Here is a 21,312-nt window from a genome sequence, read left to right on the forward strand (position 1 = left end):
TTGTGAGTGCACCCTTACCTGTGGGCTGAGCTGCCCCCTGTTCTGTTGCTGTGAGCTCTTCCCTCAGTGCTGGGATTTGAGGAGTCCTTGGTGCTCATCTGTTCTGACTGCACCACCCTGCTGTGTGTGTGCTGGTGCTGCTGTTTTGGAGCAGCTGGATGCTGGGAGGGATCAGGGAGCTGATCTGGATCAGAAGTAGCCTGGCAGAGGAATGATGATGCTCAGCCTGCTTCACTTTGCCAGGCTGGTTTGCCACGGGCACATCAGACAGTGTGGTGCAGGGGTGGCAGTAAATATTGGTACCAGCAGTTCTCTGCCAGAAGGAATGCTCATCTAACTGCATTGCTAAGAGTCTGCTAAACTTGCTAAATGTTTTTTACACCTGTTTGTTACAGCTTCCCTTGCCTGAGAACAGCTCCTCCAGCTTACCTTGTTCTTTTTGACAAAAATCATCTCTGAACGTACATGCAAGGTATCAAAAGAGGAGCCCTCTTGGAGAAGCTTTAGGCAGGGCCAGCAGAAGAGTGTTGGGGCTTTGCTGTGGAAGAGTTTCTGCTGCCTCAAGACTTTCTGTTGATCCAGAACATGTACTGTAAATTGATGATGCACTGTTTAGTATGGTTGCAATTAAGCAGTGAAACTCATGCTGTGAGAATCTTGCTGAGGAGCAAGAATTCAACAAGAGTTAAAAAGCATCAGATGTCTTTAAGAATATGAAGAATATTCAATTATCATAATCAGTGGCAGTAGAAATTTTGGAAGAGGTATTAAGCCTGTGGTCTAAGCCTTCTTTTTTATTCTGCTCTAGCAGTTGTGCTTCTATATTGGGAAAGGGAGGGATGGAGTAGCTTGTTGTGCCTGGGTTTGCAGCAGGGTTCTCACCCTCCTCTCTGATTGAGAACCAGCATATGAGATGTGCCATAGGCTTTGGTTGGATCTTGGTGAACCATCCTGAAATCTGGTAAACTGTGGCTATTGTGAAGTGATCTCCTGCCCTCACAACTTTTTACATTTTCTTTATTCCTGCTTCTTTGGGTTGTTCTTACATATTCTTTTGCAGAGTTGAATCTGAGCACTCTGATTTTGATGTACTTTGACAACACTAATTGAATTTATTTTAAATACTGTTATGAAATTGCAGTTAACTATATCTGAAGAATGAATGTTATCTCTTTAGAGAGATCCCTTTCTTTTCAGACAGACTTAAAAGCAGAAGTGGGATTTTCCTTGTTAGGCCTCCAAGAAGATGCTTGTGGAATAGGGAAGGGAGATGAACAGTGGAGCTAGAAGGTGTTTGGCCTGTTTGTTTTTTAAAGCCTAGGCAGAATCAATGAAATCCTTTTGAAGGAAGGAAGAAGTGCCTTTTACCACTGACATGATTTCTTTCAACAAAGAAGGATGGAGCAATGTCCTCTGAGGTTTCACTGAAAATTGGGTGCTGCAGTGTTGAAAACAGTGCTGGTTTTAGGTGCTCCTTAGTGGTACAGACAGTGGCATAAAGAGTGGATGGTACACACAATAATTCAGCTGCATATGGAATGGAGAGGGAGCTTGCTGTTTTCTGTATTGGGTTCAGAGCAGTTGTTCAGGCACAGACAGCACACAGCTGCCTGGTCAGCTCCCAGCACTGGCAATTACTCTGAGCTGGCTGTCCTGTTTTCATGGCTGTTTGGCCTCTAAAGAAAGCAGTGCTGCTGTGTTTTTCCTCCTGGTGAGCCTCTGTCTGCATAGTAGCAGAGCAAGAGAGCTTCAAATCTCTGACCCACCTTGTCACTGATGGTCTCTGTGTGCCTGTGGTTGTCCCCTGTGCCTTCTGAACAAAGGGTGCAGAATCTGTTTTACCTTATCAGCGGGGTGGTGGGGCCCATGGGCTCTTTTAAAGCCAGGGTTGCCTGGATTTGGTGACAAACTTGGGAACAGAGCTCGGCTCTGAACGTGCCCGTGATTTATCTACTCGACCATGTTACTCACGCTCTACAAATTGCTTTAAGTCTCTGAGTCTGCCTGTGTATGTTGTGTCAAGCTATCTTTGCCACCTTTGCAGTGTGTACAGAGTTGTGAAGACCTGAACAAAAATTCTGGTTTAGTGGCTCACTGATAAAAACACTGGGTGAGATCAAGCAGTGCAGAGCATTTTTCAGGTTGCTCAGAGCTCTGCTTTCTGCATTTTACTAAACTGACTTCTTCAGGTGTCTTGATATCACTGTTCCACTGCCTGAGAAATGGCAGTGTTCTATCTATGTACCAATCTGGATTTGTTTGAGGATTGATTAGAAATGTATTTGCAGTGTAATATAAAACCAAGTTGTAGCCTGTTGAGGTGAGCAGCCCCAGCCTCAGCAGAGACAGCTGGCACACTGGACAGTATGTATGGAGAAATTCTTTTCAGAACTTCTGATGGTGGAAGTTTTCCACCACATTTTCTATGTATGTATTAGAAAAAAAGTAAAAAAACTTCAGGTCAAAATGATTTGACAGCTCGTTAGCAAGAAAACACTTTCTTCTGCCTCTTGAAAATAATAATTTTTTATATATATGCATATATAAAAAAAATATTTAACCTTCTTGAGGTTGGGGGATAGAAGGTTGAAACTGTCAGGCAAATAGCCACCATGCAGCAGAAATGCTGCTGAATGCTTTAGTGAAAGGCAGCTTTGATTTGACAGCTCTGAGGCTTTGAAAGTAGCGCTGTGTTTACAGAGCACAGTAAATACTTTGAAGTGCGTTAGGCTGTGCTGTACATGCGTGGCTAACTAGAGGAATATTAAATGCCTACATCTTGTGTGGAGTGAGGGAGGATCCTGCAGCAATTGGAGTTGCTTGCTCCTCGTACTTTTAGAAGATCGTGTCAAAGCAGTAGATTTGATAATAGAACTGATTATACAATTGCTTAATTTCTTGTCAAAATAACATTTTTACGTGCAGTGTTCTGTGATCTTTGAGGTGACCTCATGTTATTTATCAAATGTCAGTTTTTCATCCCAGCAGCTTTGATATAATCATGTAGCATGGTGGAGTACTGTGTGCATGCAGTTTTTGCTTGCTGGAGTTCTTTGAAGTGCCTTACTCCTTAGAAGAGTCATTGCTGTGTGGAGGATCCTGCATTTAATAGCTGGGGAGCCAGTGTGGAATCGCTGCACCGTGTCACTGAGGGTCTGCAGCCTCTCACATGCCTAATGTGGGTCTCAAAGCCAGGGAATGAGGGGTTCAGTGCTGCAGGGACAAGCGCACCCTGGCACACATTTCACCCAGCAGTGAGCTGCAGGGATGTGGTAGCTCTTCAGCTCTGCTCCCATGGGCATGCCGGGGTTGTGGTGTTGAGCTCCCCAGGTGCCTGAGAACAGCAGGGAGGGCTCATGCAGAGGAGCAGAGCTGCTGGTGACAATCCTGAATGAAAACTGGTCTGGCAGGCACTGCTGGAAGGTGGTGATGCTCAGGGGGGCTTTGGAGAAGAGCTCATTTGGGAGGAGAGAGAGCAGAGCTGTAAAGGTGAAGGTTCCCGTGAAGGAAGGTGTTTGGCTCGCCCCCAGCAATTCCGGCTGGTGTCTGTGTCGTGTCCCCTTGCAGCACAGTGGGGAATTACTGCCTGCTGTAGCACTGGGCTTTTCTCACAGGAGCTGTCCTGTACTGACCCATCCCAGCCCCACTTAGCTTATGAGAACTGACAAGATTGCAGCCCAAGGAGCTGTGCCTGAGGATTGCTTCTTATCTTTCGTTCTGGGAGCCTGTCGAAGGGATGCTGAAAGGGAAGGAAAAAGCACTTGGGTTTTTTCTGTGCTGAACTGATTAGGGACTTGTTTCTCCCAAGCCTTTTGTTTAAGCAGTGTGGTGTTAATACTTGTAGAAGAGCAAACTGCTCTCTCCTTTGTCCTGTCTCCCCATCCAGTATTTCAGCATATTTTCCCCCAGCCCCTTTCAACAGATGAGTTTCTAGAGAATGGCCTGCTGGCAAGTTTGACGCAGGTGTCTTTTACCTGTGGTTGTTCATGCTGATGTCCCTATTTAAGTTTTTCAAAAAACAAACCCAGAGAAGTAAGAGGAAGGAGATGGCCTGTAGCTTCTCCTAACTCCTGAAAAGTAAATGAAGTTTTGACAGAAGCCAAAGCTATGAAAGCAGGACATAGAGAACTTTCATTACCCACTGGACTCCTGCATGCAATGCTGGCTGATGCTAAGGCTGTTAACTGCTAACATGACCTGGAAAGCTGCAGAAGCCTGTCATATATTAGGGAAATACTGTTAAAATGTTTCTTGAAAAATCCCTTATTGCTGGAGCTTTTGATCTTTATCGGTGTTTACAGTAGCTGGCACTCCATGGCAGCCGGGCTGCTGCTCAGGTGAGCCACGCTCCGTGCAGGGAGCTCCAAACTGCACTTGTAAAGCACAGGGGCTGCTCCCAGCCCTGCTGACAGAGGTGGAGCTGCAGTGATGTTGGCAGCTGTGCCAGGCTGAGCTGAGGTCAGCGCCATGTCGTGACAGGGAGCGCGACGGCGGCCGCGACGCCCCGGCCGACCCGCACCTGCCAGTGCCACTGCTGAGGCTGAAATGGCAGGAACGCTGAGGGGAGGTGCTCATCATGTTCCTGTGCAGAAGCAGATAGCTGGAGCTTAGGCTTGGAGGGGTTTTTTTAAAGAATTTTTCTTTTGGCTTTTTCCCCAGACTGATTTCTGGAACTGTGTCAGAATCTGCCAAGAGCTTGTTCCAGTCCCAAGTGAACCAAGTAGTTCAAGTGTTTTTTACATAATAGCAGATGGGAAATTGAAAAGCTCTCAGTGTTTGTCTGTGTACACCTTGAATTTGGTCACCAGCATCCCTTAGTGTCCTTGGAGAAGGAGTTTTACAGAGTCAGAAGCTGTCTAGGACAGCCATGCATCCTTGTTGATTAATAATGCGCTGCAATGTCGTTAAATACATTAAAAATAAAGTTTAATGGACATACAGTTGTCTGTTTGACAAGAAGTGTTAGTGTTATTCACAACTCTTGAAAGTTACGCTTGTGAGAGTAGCGGGCAACATGTCTGTTGCAAAAGACTGTTTTAGAATGATTTTTTAAAAGTACCTAAAAAGAGTGATTACTTATACAGCCTCTATATCATGGCTACTGTTGGTTACCCATGCACTTGTCAGAAGGAAGAGAATAGTTGCTAGAGATACCATTTTCTCAGAAAAGGGGATAGTGACATGAGAAACTCATAAAACACTTAATTCTCTGAGCCTCTGAGTTTGTACTGTGCTCTGTCAGTGATTATCTTCACTGCACGTTTTAAGGATGTAGAGCAAAAGGTTGGATTTTCTGTGGCCTTTGTTGTTTTGAATGGACTTGAGGAGAGATTTGCTCTTTGGGAAAGGTCCCCATCTGTGGTGATAGGGGCTGGGAGGCAGTATGGGAGGAAGGGTGTCTGTGCTGTCTTATTTGAGAGGTGTGGATGGGCAGGCACAGGTAGGCTCAGCAGAGCTGCTCTGTGTGACCACACTGTACTGCATTTGCATGGGCCTGGTTAAATATTCTTACAGTTTCTGGGATGTTTATCCTGTGGTCCTAAATTCTTACACCAAATGAAACACCTCAAGGGAACTTCTCTCCATGTAATGGCATAGATTCTTGCATGCCCTGTTGTCTGTTGGTCTTCAAGGTGCTAATTTTAGGTGAATCTGTCTTTCTTTGTGCTTCAGGGCTGGATCTAGTTGTGGGCAATAACCCACTCATTTAGAGATGCTTACACACCACCACAGGAGAAGGTATTTTCCCTGTGGATGTTCCAATGCTGCCTGGTGGAGATTGTGTAGCCCCCACATTTGTGTCACCTCAGCTTATTTTAATACAAGTTCTTGATTATTCTGTTTATTGATAGAGTAATTTCTGCTATAAAACTGTGAGCACAGAGAGAATCCTGTGTAGACTTTGGAATAGCAATGATTTCTCTGATGTGGTAAGATGGAATCCTCTGGGAGACTGTGAAAATTTTGTGTATCATTTTTTATTGTTATGACATGAGCATAAGAAGGTCCATACTGTTTCAGGGTAAGTGAGGACCATCTAGAAACTGATGACTGGCTGTGAGTTGCTATCTAATCACCTTAGATGAACAACTTATCTCTACCTACCCTTAGGTATCCAGGTTGTCTATCTGAAGGTACCTGAGGTGTTTTCTGCCCTTGTTTATGAAAAGGGGCAGAGGGACCTGGCAGAAGATGGGCACAAAGGCATTTCAATAAGCATAAATCTATCCATGCCTTTGCCATCAGTCAGCACTGCCTCCTTTGTGCCAGTGAGCACATGGACACCTTGTGGGAGGAAACAGGAAATTTGCCTCCTAAATATTATTTATAACTTCACAAGTGCTGGAAGGGATAGAGTTGGATTGGCTTAGGCTGGTTGAAGTTGCTTTCCTGGCTCCAGTACAGAGCTGGTGTGCAGAAGGCAAGGTTGCATTTTTGACAGACCTATTTGAATGATGATGGGTTCAATCCCAGTAGTGTGACAGGCTTTATCCATTCCTGGGAAAGGATGAGGAGGACAGCTTTTGCTAGGAGGCAGAGACAGATTTAAAGGTGTATTTAATAGCCCCTGTCTAAAAATTTGGACTGCTTCAAGGGATTGAAGTGTCCTGTGTCCCTCTATCCTCAAGTGTCAGAGGGAGATGTATGGGGTGTAGAACATTGATGTCATTTTATCAGTTTGCTTTTACATGATCTTAAGGAAGTTGGACAGCTCAATAAAAGCTTTGAATAACACTGCCCGTGTCCTCCTTGTTTGCCAGTCGCTCTCCTTATCAATGAGGTGTGTAATCAAGCACTTTATTAAACAGCAGCTTATTAAAAAGTAATGTGCAGCTCAGCTGCAAGTGTGTGAAATAAGCAAATGCTCCACAAAACTGCTAAGTGCAGCACGTGCTGAACACCAGTGGTAGCTCTTGGGTGTAGCGGAGTCACCTCTTGCCAGTGCAGCTCTTCTCCCTCTCATGTGGTTGAACGAGGGTCAGAGGAGGTGGAGGTGCCCTTCCCAGTGGAAATGTGCTGAAGGAGCGCGTTGGCTGATTCACTGCCTTGCCCCGCCTCTCAGGGCACACAGGGAATCCACTGGTGGATGCACTTGCACAAGTTTGCTTCCTGGTGGCTCTCAGGATCGGTGGTTGCTCAAATTCCTCCTGCTGCTGCTATTCTTGGTTCCTTCTAAAGCTTCTGTTCTTCACTGAGCATTCCCTTATCCCGCTCTCTCTCCTTCCTTACCCACTCCACTGTCACAGACACAATTCAGGGTGCAGGCTCAGCTGGCATTCAGAGTTATCATTTGTTTTCTGCAGCAGCAGGTCTCCAGCCTTTTTTCTTTTTCCATGCTGATTTTGAGCTCTCACCACCCTCAGTCCAGCACAGACTGACAGTCTCAGAAAGGCCATGGGGAAAATAGCAGTGTGCTCTTTCTTGTATGCAGAGAAAGGTTTCTTGCCTTTAATGCTTCATGTCACAGTCAGGCCACAAGTCTGATACTTTTATCTACTTGGTATGCTTTTATTTCATCTCTCCACATTCTCCTCCTCAAAGAGGGAGAAAAGACTGAAGTGAATCAGTGATAACTGCAGCTGTTCCTGCTGAAACAGCCATAATGCTGTATACCTCCATGTACTTGACCACTTGTCACTATCAAGCTTCGTCAGCTTAAGGCCATAAAATAGGAATTAGCTAGTTTGAATTTTTTTAAGCCTTCTATTTGCTGTGCAGTAAATATGGTTTGTAGAAGTACAGGGGTGGTCAAAATATTTAACTGAAAGGTAAACTGAGATGTGCATTTGCATCTCATTAGTTACTGTGTGGTAGCTGCTTTGTGTGCATGCTGTCAGCCTTTTGCCCTTAAATTCACTGTGCAGCAAACTGCCTTGTGCTGACGGGGCTCAGGCCGTGCAGGTGAGCAGCAGAGATGGGACACAAGGGAATGGAATTACAGTGCAGTAACTGGGTAGCTAAAAGATGGATGGTGCCCCTCTTGCAGTCCTGAGCTGTGGTCTGCAAGGCTGGGATTGAATGTTTCAAGGAACAGAGCTCTGAGCAATGTCTGTGATAGATTCTCTCCATCCTGGTGTGTGCTGGTGTTCACATGCTTTCGCCTTCAAGGGAAATGTGATTCCTGTCCCTGCTCTGGTAGAGGTGTGTCAGTATTGGCATGGCTTAGCCTGTGTTGTTTCGTTGGGTGGGGTGGGGGAAAGGGGAGAGGAGATAGAACAGGGTAATTGGATTCAGGGATGATTGTGCTGCTGTGCTGAGTTTTACTGGATGAAGCAGCTTGTTGCGATAGGTGTTTGTTTCAGCTGCTGTCTGCAGGTGTGACTTGGCTAGATAAGGATGGTCTATCACCTTGATGATTTCATTGTTTGATTTGGCTGGACTGGGTGGAGAATGTAGCTGCATTGTTTGGGACTAGCTTTGTAGTTTGGTTTTGTGAAGTGGATTTCATGGCAGCACATTGCTACATTATTAAGGTGAAGCTGCAGGAGATAATAGTTGGAGAATGTTGGAGGGAAGAGAATCTGCACAGGCTTTCACAATGCATGACTAGTTGAGCCTCCAGCTCCTGGGTTTCTGTCAGGAGATGTGGTCAGCAGAATGCATTGGGATTACACAGAAGAATTTTGGTAGTGATTTCAGTTTGCAGTTGTACTTTAACTGCAAGGCTGTCCATGCTGTGTAAATAGCTGAGAGTGCTCTGAGGTAGCACGCTGGCCCTGACAGTGTGAGTGTTGTCTGGATTCATACTGTCTTGCAGCCTCTACAGTTTTCACAGCAGGTGAGGGAGAAGCTGGCAGGTCACTGCTGGTTTTTTTGCTAACCTCAAATTTAGCAGTAAGCTGCCCTTCAGAGCCTGTTTCCTTGTATTGCTGAACGTTCAGGCACTTAAACTTGCTTTGGATTCCCTTCCTCCTGTAGGGTGTGCAGTGATGTGAAGTAGGAGCTGCCGGAGCAGTAGATAGTGCTTCCTCCTTCTAAAACCTGCCTGGTTTTCCCCTAGATGCGATTGCCTGGCTTTTCCTGATATTTGATGTTTCTGTTTATACATTGTCTGGCTGTGGAGGAGGTTGCATATATGAAGCACGAGGGTTTGGCAGGAGTTGCTGGGCACATTGTGAGGGGAAGGTGAGCCTTTGAAGAGAGGTGGGTGCAGAGAAGGGAAGATGACATGCCCAAGGTTTGTGCCAGCTTCTCTAAGCACAGATGAGCTCATGGGAATCCAGCTGGCTAAACTTGGGAGTTTATTTCCCTATTTCCCCTCCATGGGCAGCATGGATCTTCAGAGTCTTCCAGTCTGATGGTGGCTTCTTGGGTGCTGATAAATCTTTCCAGGCTGAGCAGAGGCTTCCCCTTGGTGGTTCAGAGCAGCTTTTGATTTCTCTGCTCCTGTGGTTGCATGCGTGGAAGGGGTGTACAGCCTAGCTGTGAGTTCTTTTTGGTGAAACCTTTTCTCTCCTTTTTCCAGGTGACTGTTTTTTGTGAGACAAGTGGTTTGCAACTCATGGCCTCCACGATGAGTACTGCAGTGTCGTGACACCAGGGGTCTTGGTAAGCTGCTTGTTGGAAAAACACAGATCTACAATATCTCCACGAATGCAGATCCATCTCTTTCGTCTATGCAGTTAAAGTTTGAGTTAATTTAAAGCCATCCAAATTGTAGGCTGCAAACAAGTGGGGTGGGGCTACATTTTCACCTGTTCTCACCTCCTCTTCTGAGCTTGTAATGATAGTGATGTGGTTACATGATCAGCCAGGTCAGGGGGAAAATCCAGCTGAATAGAAATTTTTGTTGTTCTCCTTGGGTTAGTTCCCATTCAGATCTTTGCCTGTTATGGTGAGAATGAGTAGCCAGCTGAACCATCCCATTTCTCTGCGACCTTTGCCTGCCATACCTTAAAGCCATCCTGAAAATACAGCCTTGGATGTAGCTTTCCAAAATGTCTTGAAAAGTGGTTTGACCATTCACTGTCACTGACCCTACCTCTGATTTTAAAGCAATGATACAGGCTTTGCTATGGTAGGCAGACTCCAGCTGCAGAAATACATTTCTCTAGAGCTTTTCCATTATTGAACTCTAGATTCCCAGGCATATATGTGTTAGAAGTGCATTGAGAAAAATCATGAGACATTCCATTTCACATTATAAAAGATGGTACATTTCCTGTGTGCAGAAATAAGAAGCTGAGGAAGTTGAGTTGCTGTTGTTCCTCCAATGAATATATTGATGTATCCTTTATAGCTCTCTCTGGTAAGAATAAATTTAAACTGAGATTGGAAAGCACAGTTCCCTTGCACAGCACATCACTTCTAATATATATGGAAGATGTGTGTATAGAATAATAAAAAATGTTAAAAAATTGGAGGATTCTCCTCCCACCCCTGGGTGAAGTACTTGAAAGTTTGGTGGGATCCTATGATCCCATGTAGCCAGTTGATTGTGATTCTTATCTTCATGTTTTCTCATTGCACTGTGCAAGACTGGGACCCTTGAGATAATCTTGTAATGAAAGGTAACATAATGCATAAATATCCAAATGGAAAAGCTGAGGATTAAGCAACAGAATACTTAAGTTCATCATGCAGGCATCTACGTCCTGCTGTAAGCATCAAGCTCTGCTCACTATTGTGCTGTTACTCCTGTTCTCATTTCTTTTAACCTGGAATTCACTGTATTTTCAGTCACACCTTCACCTTTAGTGAGGGTGCAGAAGTTTCACAGAGTTCCACTGGCTTTTACAGATGTGTCAATCTCTTGGAAAGCAGAGTTGGGTGCTGTTGATAATGTTACAGTTTTCTTTAACGAAACAGACATAGGAGCCAAATTTGCATGCAAAGATGATACAATTTAGATATGTGTGAAGAGATTCTGTCTCCTCTTTAATGTATCTGTATAGAACCAGCTGTAATTGCAACATGATAGTAGGAGCAATAGGGATAGGGTAACTCCAACATTGTTGCCAAAATCAGTGGGATAACCAGCTAATAGCCCCAGAGAGGGATGTGGGTGCTCTGGAGTGTGTGGCTCAGGCTGGATTTCATCTGATTATGCCTGATAAGAGGCCTTTAAAATGAGACATTTGCTGCAGAAACGTTCCCCACATGAATAGGTTCATGCAGCACAGTGGAGGTGAGAACAGGCAGTAGGATGACTTCTCTGACTCATAAGGAGATGTGGGATAGGGAGGAGAATTTTTGTAGGTGATGCAGAACTTCACACAACTACTGCAGTGTGGATCATGATAAAGTAGAGCAGCACAAAGTCACTAAGGTGTGCAACAGCACAACCTCACTACTGTACAAATTTGGGGAACTGAAAAACTGTGGTGCTTAGTACTACAAGTTGCTGGTAACTCTGTTTGGCCAGAGGTGATCGTTGAGTGCCCATGTCTTTTAATCCTCTGGTGTCATCAGCACATGAGCCAGTTTTTTGTTTTGAAATGCAGTTTGAACAGTAGTTTCTTCATAAAATTAAAGACACTCCCATCCTAATAAGATTTATATTGTTTCATTTGGTATATGTGGGAAGAAACTACTTCTTTGGTGCTGAGAAGGAATATTGGGAATATTTACATTTGAATAATATTTAACTAGCAATGCTTAATACATTAACAATAAATCTTGGTTAGATTCTAAATTAAGTGGATTTGCATCTGAGTAGGTGAGATGAACAGGAGAGATTTTGTTGAAACATAAACAAGACAGAAATTTGTTCCAAAATAATTTAGCCCAGAGCACGTAAACAGTAATGTTCAATAGTTTCCACCTCCAGAAACAGCTTTATGTGCCTTAGTGCCTACGTCATGCATATTGTTTCTTAGAAAGAAGCTGAAAAAGCACCTGCTTTTTTTGTGCCCTTTTTTTTAAAGCCTCAATAATGTGTGGTGTGTTGCTGAGCAAATTTAGCTGGGTACTACTCCAGTGCTTTTTTGACCTTTCTAATAGATATGATGAGTGACTAACCCCTCATGCTTTCAGAGTAATCGCACAGAGCAGTAACTTACAGGTGGTCAGGAAGGCATTTTATTTTATTTTTCTCCCTTTGTGTAACCCTTAGCACACGTCATTGAACATGTGTCTGGGTAGATTGGACCAAAGAGACAAAAGATTTAAGCAGAGTTTATGTTCTTAAGAAATATCAGATTACGGCCATTCACAGGGGAATTTTGGATAGCTCAGTCATGTTGGGGATTTGTACTTTTGGCTTCCTGCTGACTTTTGAAGTGTCTTTAATGTAAGTGTTCAGATCCAAGGTGCTTCCCTGTTTTGTTGACTCCAGAATGATTTGCTTTGGACAAAGGGAAGATGGCCTCACTGCCTGTAAACTCGATGGCCAGCCGGGGCTGCCTCTGGTCTGAAATACACACCTGTCTTCTTGGGAATGGGGGAAGAACTGCCATGCATTGCTTCACAGCAGACACATCTGCTTGGGAAGTTCCTCATCGGTTTTCTGTTCTCCCCTTGTGGGGTGCTTTGCAGTGTGCCCTGGAGATGCGAGACTTCCCCTGGGCAGCAGGAGGCACGCATCTAGAGAATGCTGGAGCTGCAGGAGGGAAGTGCCCAGTGCAAAAGCAGCGAGGAGCAAAGAGGAAAAAGGCAAGCAGGCAGCCAACACTGAGAGGAGCGGGTGGCAGGAAGCGCTTCGACGCTGCCTCTGGCGGCACACGCTCCCCAGAGGAACTTGACGAGAGCCCATCTGCGTGTGTGTGAGACTGTGAGCTCAGGATTTCTGTCAATGCATTCCAGTAACCCCAAAGTGAGGAACTCCCCGTCAGGCAACACACAGAGGTAAGAAGAGCCTGCAGTCAGCTGCTGTGGGTTGGTGCACGTTGCCATCGCTGCTCTGCTGCTGGATTAGCCCAGGGACTGTGGCAGTGTGGCTTCCTGGTCCCTCTGTGCTCCCATCAGCTGCATCCCAGTGGCTGCACAGTGCTGGTGGTCTCCATGTTTGCAAGGCTCAGGATGAGCTAAAAGCTGTAGACCCATGAGGCATGGATTTTCTGTTCCTTGTGCTCTCCTCCCTTTCACCAGGTGCCTGGATAGGCTATAGGAGAGTAAACCTACTGTTTCCATCTTGGTTTTTTTCCCTTTCCTCCTCTTCTAATTATCTATTTCCTGAGAGAGCTGGGCATCAGAAGGTCTCTCTGTACTTTCACACAAAATGCTTTCTCCATATTATTGGCTTGAACAGCCTGGAGAACTGATCAGCTGAGCACTGAGATCCTCTGCATCAGTCACCTGCCAGTGCAGCTGGGCAGCATTTCTTCTCCACTAATTTGGAAAGGGAAAAATATGAAAACAAAGCAGTGTCCAGGGACTTAAGGTGGTTCTGATTGACAGCATTCTCGAGTTTGAGTTTTTACTCCTAGAGGTCATGTGGAGCTTAACAGTGTTTCAGAGGGAATGCTTGAGTCAGATGTGTGTCCAGAGGAGGGAACAGCTTGTGTGAGTCCCACAGTGAGGATGCCTGTTGTAAGTGATAGTGATGATGCTAAAACACAATGCAGAAGATCCAGTAGCAATGGAGGGTGAGGAGGGAAGGGGTGCCTATTACCTGCAGAGGAGCAAAATAGTTTTAGGATGCAATTTGCTGGATGGAAGAGGAACGAAGGACTCTGAGTCTCCTTTGGCAAACTGAGGAGGATTCATCTGCCCCATTTTACAGGAGTGTGCTTGGAGATGGCATCCTTCACTTTCCTGATTCAGGGGCAGGTTGTAGCTGGTTTAATTGTTTTCACGGTCAGAGGTTTGTGTTTCTCTGGCAGCTCGCCCCGGTTGATGACGAATGCTGCAGCAATGCTGGGTTTTCCTTGTGCTCCCTGTAGAACTGGATAGGGAGGTGCAAGGGAGGGGTTGGGGGGGGTCTGCTGATCAGAGCTGCAGTGTAGCTGGGGTCCAGGAGAATGGTGAGGGGAACTTTATAGTGCCTTCTTTGTTTACTCTGAGCTGGTCTTGGTGTGAGGTGCTTCTCTGTGCACATAGAAACCGTTGTCTTTATTGACAGAAGCGCCAGAGGTGGGTCCTCATGTGACAGCAGTTTCTGGGATCTGGCAGGTCTGTGGTTTGCCCTGGTGCCTTCTTGAGCAATGAGATTCCATCTTGGATAATAACCCTTTCAGGGCATGTTCAAAAAAGCACCTGCATGACTCTAAGCTTGCAGGCATTTTTTATTTGTCAGCAATTGTCTTAGCTTGTAAAGGTGACAGTGGTTGTTTCTGCTTCACTCTTAATCTGTTCCTACAGGGCTGAATGAATCAATGGTGTGATTTGTCACTTTTCCCTTTTCTTTCTTTTTTTTCTCTCTCTCCCCAGTAGCCCCAAATCAAAGCAGGAGGTGATGGTCCGTCCCCCTACAGTGATGTCCCCGTCTGGCAACCCTCAGCTGGATTCCAAATTTTCCAACCAAGGCAAACAAGGGGGCTCCACCAGCCAATCCCAGCCCTCTCCTTGTGACCCCAAAAGTGGAGGTCACACCCCCAAAGTGCTCCCGGGCCCGGGTGGGAGTATGGGGCTGAAGAATGGGGCTGGAAATGGTGCCAAGGGGAAGGGGAAGAGAGAGAGGAGCATTTCAGCAGACTCCTTTGAACAGAGGGAAGCTGGGACTCCTAATGATGACCCAGAAATCAAAGGTACGTGTGCTAGGGTTCATGGGCAAGTGCAGACACTTAGTCTGAATCTTCTGTAAGATGGAGAATTGCTCTGCAAGTATTAGTGAGACATTTTGTTTGTCTGGGGCTCTCAAAGTTCCATCCAATGAGGTCTAAAGGTCTTGAAAGCAGGCAAAGAGGAGAGGTTGTCATAGCTGGCATTGGTAAATGTCTTGTTCACGCTCGGTTAGAGCCCAGACCTGACTCTGGTGGGAAAGTTCCTTTGTAACTCTTAAAATCCCCCAGAGGATTTATAAGTACAAATGCAACCTGTGGGTCCCCTTCTGGCCTTTGGCCTTTCAGGAACTGTTCTGTTGTAACTGGGGTTTTAACAATATGCAGGTCTGTTTTGTCAACATAGATACATAACCCATAGCACCCTGACTGGTAACACAAGCCAGAGAGCTGGGATTTCTGTTCCTGGCTCCAGCATTGCCTCTGTGAGGCAGTGCAAAACCTGACCACATGTTCACTTGTCCATCTTTGCCAGGTCACCTAGCTAAGGTGGATGAGCCAAAGAAAAATTGAAGTTTTGCAGGAGTGTTTTCCTGAGGCAGACATATTTATCTTTGTTCCTACATAAAAGTGTAGTTTTCCTGCTTTTTTATGTGGTCATTAGAGAATTCAAAGAGATCGGTTGTGGGAACTGCCACTTTCCTTGGAAAGGGACACAAGAGGAGCTTTCTCCCAGTGTTGCTTGAAGTCACCAAGGCTTTAGAGGAAAGACATGTGGTGTAATAGAAGAATTGCCTTCAGTGATGCTTGAGGAAGAAGCAGGAAATTTCAGAGGAGAAAAAGCTCTGATCAGTTTCCAGAATTGATTTGCAAAGAGATCCCAAGATAGTGATTCCCTTCTTTTCCCCTTTGTCCCTTTCCAGACTGCAATTCTGCTGATCATGTGAAGTCCCAGGAGTCTCAGCACACACCACACTCCATGACTCCTTCAAATGCTTCAGCCCCAAGGTCTTCCACACCTTCCCATGGTCTGACTGCCACTTTGGAGCCAGCAAGTGGGCAGAAGACTCCATCCAAAGTGGTTTACGTCTTTTCTACTGAGATGGCCAACAAGTAAGTAGGTAGCTGCTTGAATGTCTTCTGAGAGCAGGAATTGCACTTGTGCTCATCTTTTAAGAGATTATCAAGGGCACTTTCTGCATCAAGTAGCAAAAAGTCATTACTTGTTTTGGGGATGCTGAAGAGGTTGGAGTGGACCATATCCCTGCCTTCTTTGCTCTGAGAAGTAATTGTTTCATTCTCTGAGGTATGGGTATATAATTTTTTTGGCAAATACTGGTGGATATTGTTTTGCAATCCATGCAATGAATAGAAGCCAGGATCAGGATGGCTTAAACTGAGACATGAACCCTGAATGCTGATGAGTTTGTAGACATAAGCATTTTTTTTTTTGCTACTCATCTAGAGTGAAATATGTGGGGCTAAATCTTTCTCCCTTTTGCCAGCTGAAAGATAGAAAGGAGGCCAGTTAAGAAAAATTGATTCTTGGTTTCAGCTGGATGTGTGCATCTGCCTGTCTGTCTTTGCAGGGCTGCAGAAGCTGTGCTGAAGGGACAGGTGGAAACCATTGTGTCCTTTCATATCCAGAACATCTCAAACAGCAAGGCGGAACGAAACACTGTACCCTTGGTAGGGAATACCTGCATGGGGGTGAGGAGGGGAAATTGTAAATGTGCCTGTGTGTGGTTCAGAGAGATGGATGATTATTTACACTCTGAAATAAGTTTTAGGAAGACAGACAGTTGTCATTCAGACTGTCTGCAAATAAATGTCTTGGGTCATCCAAAGAAGAGTTAGAGTCTTGCAGTATTTTGGTAGTGTATTTCCAACGTGTAGGTCATGCAGAACTAGCACACACAAAAGGGGTCCCTGCAGTAATGCCTTGAGCAAAGTAGGTTTGTGCATTGCCAAGAGGCTGCTGTGTAATTGCTGCATGAAGGCAAATTTTGGGCTGGTGGGATCGAGGTTGGGTGTTTTGTTTGCACTGCTGCTTATGTGGCATGGCTGGAAGAAGAGCAAGTGACTGAGTGTGGCTTTCTCTTGCAGAATCCTCAGATCACTGCACTTCGGACTGAACCCAAGGCCCTGCCACAGCCCCAGCCCCCCGCTGCCCAGGACCAGAACCCTCCCCAGAACGCCAAAATGCAGCCGACCCCGCCCGTGTCAGCGCCAGTATCCAAACCCACCGGCCCCCCATGTCCCATAGATCAGGACAGTCCCAGTGTGGAAAGCAAAGTGATGTCTGTGGGCAGCCCTGCCAACTCTACCCCGTTGCAGACAGAAGGATTTGGGCAGAGCTCAACCCCCAATAATCGAGCAGTTAGCCCAGTTTCCCAAGGTAGCAATAGCTCTGCTGCAGACCCCAAAGGCCCTCCCCAGCAGGGGTCTGGTGGGGACCCATCCAGTTTGGGTGAGAACCCCGATGGACTGTCCCAGGAGCAGCTGGAGCACCGGGAGCGCTCGCTGCAGACCCTGCGGGACATCCAGCGCATGCTCTTCCCTGATGAGAAGGAGTTTGCGGGAGGGCAGAGTGGGGGGCCACCCCCAAATGCTGGGGTGCTGGATGGTCCCCAAAAGAAACCCGAAGGGCCGATACAGGCTATGATGGCTCAATCCCAAAGTTTAGGCAAAGGGTCGGGGTCTCGGACAGATGGAGGGGCTCCGTTTGGCCCTCAAGGACACAGGGACATGCCTTTTTCCCCAGATGAAATGGGGCCACCACCAATGAACTCCCAGTCAGGAGCCATAGGCCCAGACCACCTGGACCACATGACTCCTGAGCAGGTGGCCTGGCTCAAGCTGCAGCAGGAGTTTTACGAGGAGAAGAGAAGGAAGCAAGAGCAGGTGGTTGTGCAGCAGTGTTCCCTGCAGGACATGATGGTCCACCAGCACGGGCCTCGTGGGGTGGTCCGAGGTCCTCCCCCTCCCTACCAGATGACCCCTGGTGAGGGCTGGGGACCTGGGGGTCCGGAGCCCTTCCCTGAAGGCATGAACATGTCCCACTCTCTGCCCCCCAGGGGCATGGCCCCTCATCCCAACGTGCCCGGGAGCCAGATGCGCCTGCCTGGTTTTGCAGGAATGATGAACCCTGACATGGAAGGCCCCAATGTCCCGAATCCAGCCTCACGGCCCGGGCTTTCGGGAGTTAGTTGGCCAGATGATGTGCCAAAAATCCCAGACGGGCGAAACTTCCCTCCTGGTCAGGGTGTCTTCAGTGGCCCTGGCCGAGGGGAGCGGTTCCCCAATCCGCAGGGGCTGCCTGAAGAGCTCTACCAGCAGCAGCTGGCTGAGAAACAGATGGGCCTCCCTCCTGGTCTGAACATGGAAGGCATCAGGCCCGGCATGGAGATCAACAGAATGATGCCCTCCCAGAGACACATGGAGCCTGGGAACAACCCCATCTTCCCTCGCATGCCGGTAGAAGGACCGATGAGCCCGTCTAGGGGGGACTTCCCAAAAGGAATGCCCCCACAAATGGCTTCTAGCAGGGAGCTGGAGTTTGGCATGGGCCCTGGCAGCATGAAGGGGGACATGGGCATGAATGTCAGCATGGGCTCCAACCCACCCCTGGTCCCTCAGAAGCTGAGGGAGGCAGGAGTCGGGCCGGAAGAGATGATGAAGCTGCGCCCCGGCGTGTCGGAGATGCTCTCCTCTCAGCAGAAGATGGTGCCGCTGCCGTTTGGGGAGCACCCGCAGCAGGAGTACGGCATGGGTCCCAGGCCTTTCCTTCCCATGTCTCAGGGCCCGGGAGTCGGTCTGCGGAATCTCAGAGAACAGATGGGGCCTGACCAAAGGACTAACAACCGGCTCAGCCACATGCCGCCACTACCTCTCAATCCCACCAGTAACCCGAATAGCCTCAACACTGCTCCCCCTGCACAGCGCAGCCTCGGCCGCAAGCCCTTGGATATCTCTGCGGCCGGCCAGGTGCATTCGCCAGGAATCAACCCCCTCAAGTCCCCCACCATGCGCCAGGTCCAGTCTCCCATGATGGGGTCTCCCTCGGGGAACCTCAAGTCCCCTCAGACGCCCTCCCAGCTGGCAGGAATGCTCGCGGGCCCCACTGCCGCAGCTGCTGCTGCCTCCATTAAATCCCCCCCTGTCTTGGGGTCTGCTGCTGCTTCTCCTGTCCACCTCAAGTCTCCGTCTCTCCCCGCACCTTCTCCTGGATGGACTTCATCTCCAAAGCCTCCTTTGCAGAGCCCTGGGATTCCCCCGAACCACAAGGCGTCTCTAACCATGTCTTCTCCAGCCATGCTGGGGAACGTGGAGTCGGGTGAGTGCAGCCTCTGCTAGCCAGATTTGGTGCTTTGGTTCATGTTGGGTCATCCAAGATGTGCAGCACAGGGAGGGAGGAGGGCTCCTGCAGCAGGATAAGAGCTGGATGGTCCTTTCCCTATTTGAGGGGGGCTGTGCCGAGGGTTTGGTGGGTGGCCATGCAAGTGGAGGGCGAGGGCTTCTCCTCCTGTTGTATTTTTGGGTTTGCATCCTGCCTCCCATGTGTTGAGCTCAGGGCTGATCACTCTGAGAATGTGAAAGCAAAAGGATGGGGTTAAGAGGTGTGAAAAGATATGGAGAATTGATGGGGGAAATCTCTCCTTGGAAGGGTCTTGTGCTGTTCTTCCATAGCTCATAGTCATTGTATCTCAATGGAGAAGATCCTCTTGATGTTATTAAAGCACTTTGGTATAAAAGGTTCCTACAAAAACATGCAGAGCACTTAACCAGCTGTGTATCTAGACACAGTCAGGAATGGTTGGTCATTTGTAGGTTTACATTGCAGACAGGAAGTTGTGATTCAGTTATTCAGGCTTGTAGCATTTTGGAGCGATCTAACCACCGCTGTACATGACATTTGGTTACATGCTGAGCCGTGCTGTGCCTGGGACCTCGGGGTCCCGCTGCTGGCACACCTCTGCACTCACCTTCTCAAAGCTCACCAGCCCTTCAGTCCAGGCTTCCAGAGCTCTGGGCAGCCTTCCCGCCCGGGAAATTCTCCTGGCTGGTAGAGTGGAGCCCTTTGCCCACGTTGCCCTCTAGTGCTGCCGCGGGTAACGGCGGGGACCGGGACCGGGATGTGCCTGTGGGGTCGGCGGCTCGGGAGGGCACCAAAGTGCTTCAGTCTGTGCCTTACTTAGTGCTTAATGAATGCTTTGACATGCAGCTCTTCCAAACCATGGATCTTTTGGCATTGCAGTTTTTTTGTATTCTCCATTCTCATTTCCTCTTTTGGCTGGGAGGGGCTGAGGAACGTGCAGTGAATTTTCAGTGAGAGTACAGCTTCAGTTTAGCGTCTGCACATTGGTCTGGGTGGCATAAAATTCATCAGTGAAGAACAAAGGAGATTGGAAGTGCAGCTAAGTTACTTCTAGTTTTGTGAGAGGAAAGGATGACATTAAGCTAATAGGTGCAGAGAATCTTTCTTTCACTGGAATAAGCAGCTAATATCTCTATATGAAACAAGAAATGCAATGTAAACAGGGAGTTTTACTTGTAGCTCCTGATGCAACTTGTCACAAATGTGCTTGCATGTCTCAGCATAATATCTGCTACAGCTTGCCTTGTGCTGCCTGTGTCTTTTTTCATTTTAGATTTTGATTTTTATGGCTAGCTCTGGTACCTAAAACTGTCTTCAGTGTATGAAAACTGAGAAGTAAGATTTTCAGACTAAACTGATAATTCTTCATGTGGATTTGTGGAGGCTCAAGATAGTTCTAGTTAGAAATGTTATGCAGTAGAAAAACAGATATTAATCAACTTGACCAATAGGCTTATTTTTCTGGTTACCTTTCATAATCGTTGACCGCATTAGTCATGTAAAGTCTTGCAATAGGAAAGATTTCTAGTTTTTGAGATTTCTAGGGGAAAAGAGTTTGATTTAAGGAAAACAGTAAGAAGGAGAAAAATTTAAATTCATTCTCTTTTTCTTTTCTTTTTTTTCCTAAGGTGGTCCACCTCCTTCCACAGTCAGCCAGTCTGCTCCTGCAACTCTGCCTGGAAATCTTCCCTCTAGCAGTCCTTACACAATGCCTCCAGAGCCAACCCTGTCCCAGAATCCCCTCTCCATTATGATGTCCAGGATGTCCAAATTTGCCATGCCCAGCTCTACACCGCTCTATCACGATGCCATCAAAACTGTGGCCAGCTCGGATGACGACTCCCCTCCAGCGCGCTCCCCAAACTTGCCACCTATGAACAGCGTACCAGGTAAGAAAATCAAAGGCACATTAGCACAAGGCATCAGGGTGATTTCGTGGAAACCTCATCAAATGAAGACAGTGAGATGGGAAAAAACTTGAGGAATATGTAGCCACGGGTTGTTTTTGGGGAAACATTTGCAATTCTCTGAGATGGAAATTCTCCTTGCAACTGTTTTTTTCTGTCCAGAAAGTGTGCCTTCTTCAGAAGGTGTCTAACATGGAAAGCACTTTTGTGTGGGAGAGATTGTCCCTCAGGCAGACTGGAATTGTTTGTGTGAATGAAGGCTGCTGATGGGATTAAGGGTCGAACCTACAATGTGTTATCCAGAGCAAACTTTACCTCTCCTGTCTTAAGGCAGTGCCATAGAAGCTTCACTGTTTTTGGGGGGTTTGTTTGGACACTGAATCATCAAAAACATAAAAGTAGGCTGTAGCATCTCCACCCTATTGAA

The 21,312-nt window shown here is 47.0% G+C and overlaps 1 protein-coding gene across 4 annotated transcripts in view; it reads left to right on the plus strand.

Moving 5' to 3' along the window:
- The window catches only part of BCL9 (BCL9 transcription coactivator), a 57,368-nt gene that overhangs the window by 33,287 nt on the left and 2,769 nt on the right, over positions 1-21,312 (plus strand). For 3 of the 4 annotated variants that reach the window (XM_054270415.1, XM_054270414.1, XM_054270417.1), the window contains exons 2-8: positions 9,467-9,549; positions 12,478-12,786; positions 14,311-14,627; positions 15,524-15,713; positions 16,190-16,289; positions 16,707-18,936; positions 20,607-20,867. In XM_054270415.1, the coding sequence (XP_054126390.1) occupies positions 12,734-12,786; positions 14,311-14,627; positions 15,524-15,713; positions 16,190-16,289; positions 16,707-18,936; positions 20,607-20,867 (3,151 nt within the window). In that variant the 5' untranslated portion in view covers positions 9,467-9,549; positions 12,478-12,733. The remainder of the gene's footprint in view (positions 1-9,466; positions 9,550-12,477; positions 12,787-14,310; positions 14,628-15,523; positions 15,714-16,189; positions 16,290-16,706; positions 18,937-20,606; positions 20,868-21,312) is intronic. The other variant, XM_054270416.1, reaches the window with a different exon arrangement.

The sequence above is a fragment of the Melozone crissalis genome, unplaced genomic scaffold, assembly GCF_028551555.1.
Source record: "Melozone crissalis strain CALT ecotype California unplaced genomic scaffold, PUWL_Pcris_2 ptg000009l_1, whole genome shotgun sequence".
Lineage (NCBI taxonomy): Eukaryota > Metazoa > Chordata > Aves > Passeriformes > Passerellidae > Melozone > Melozone crissalis.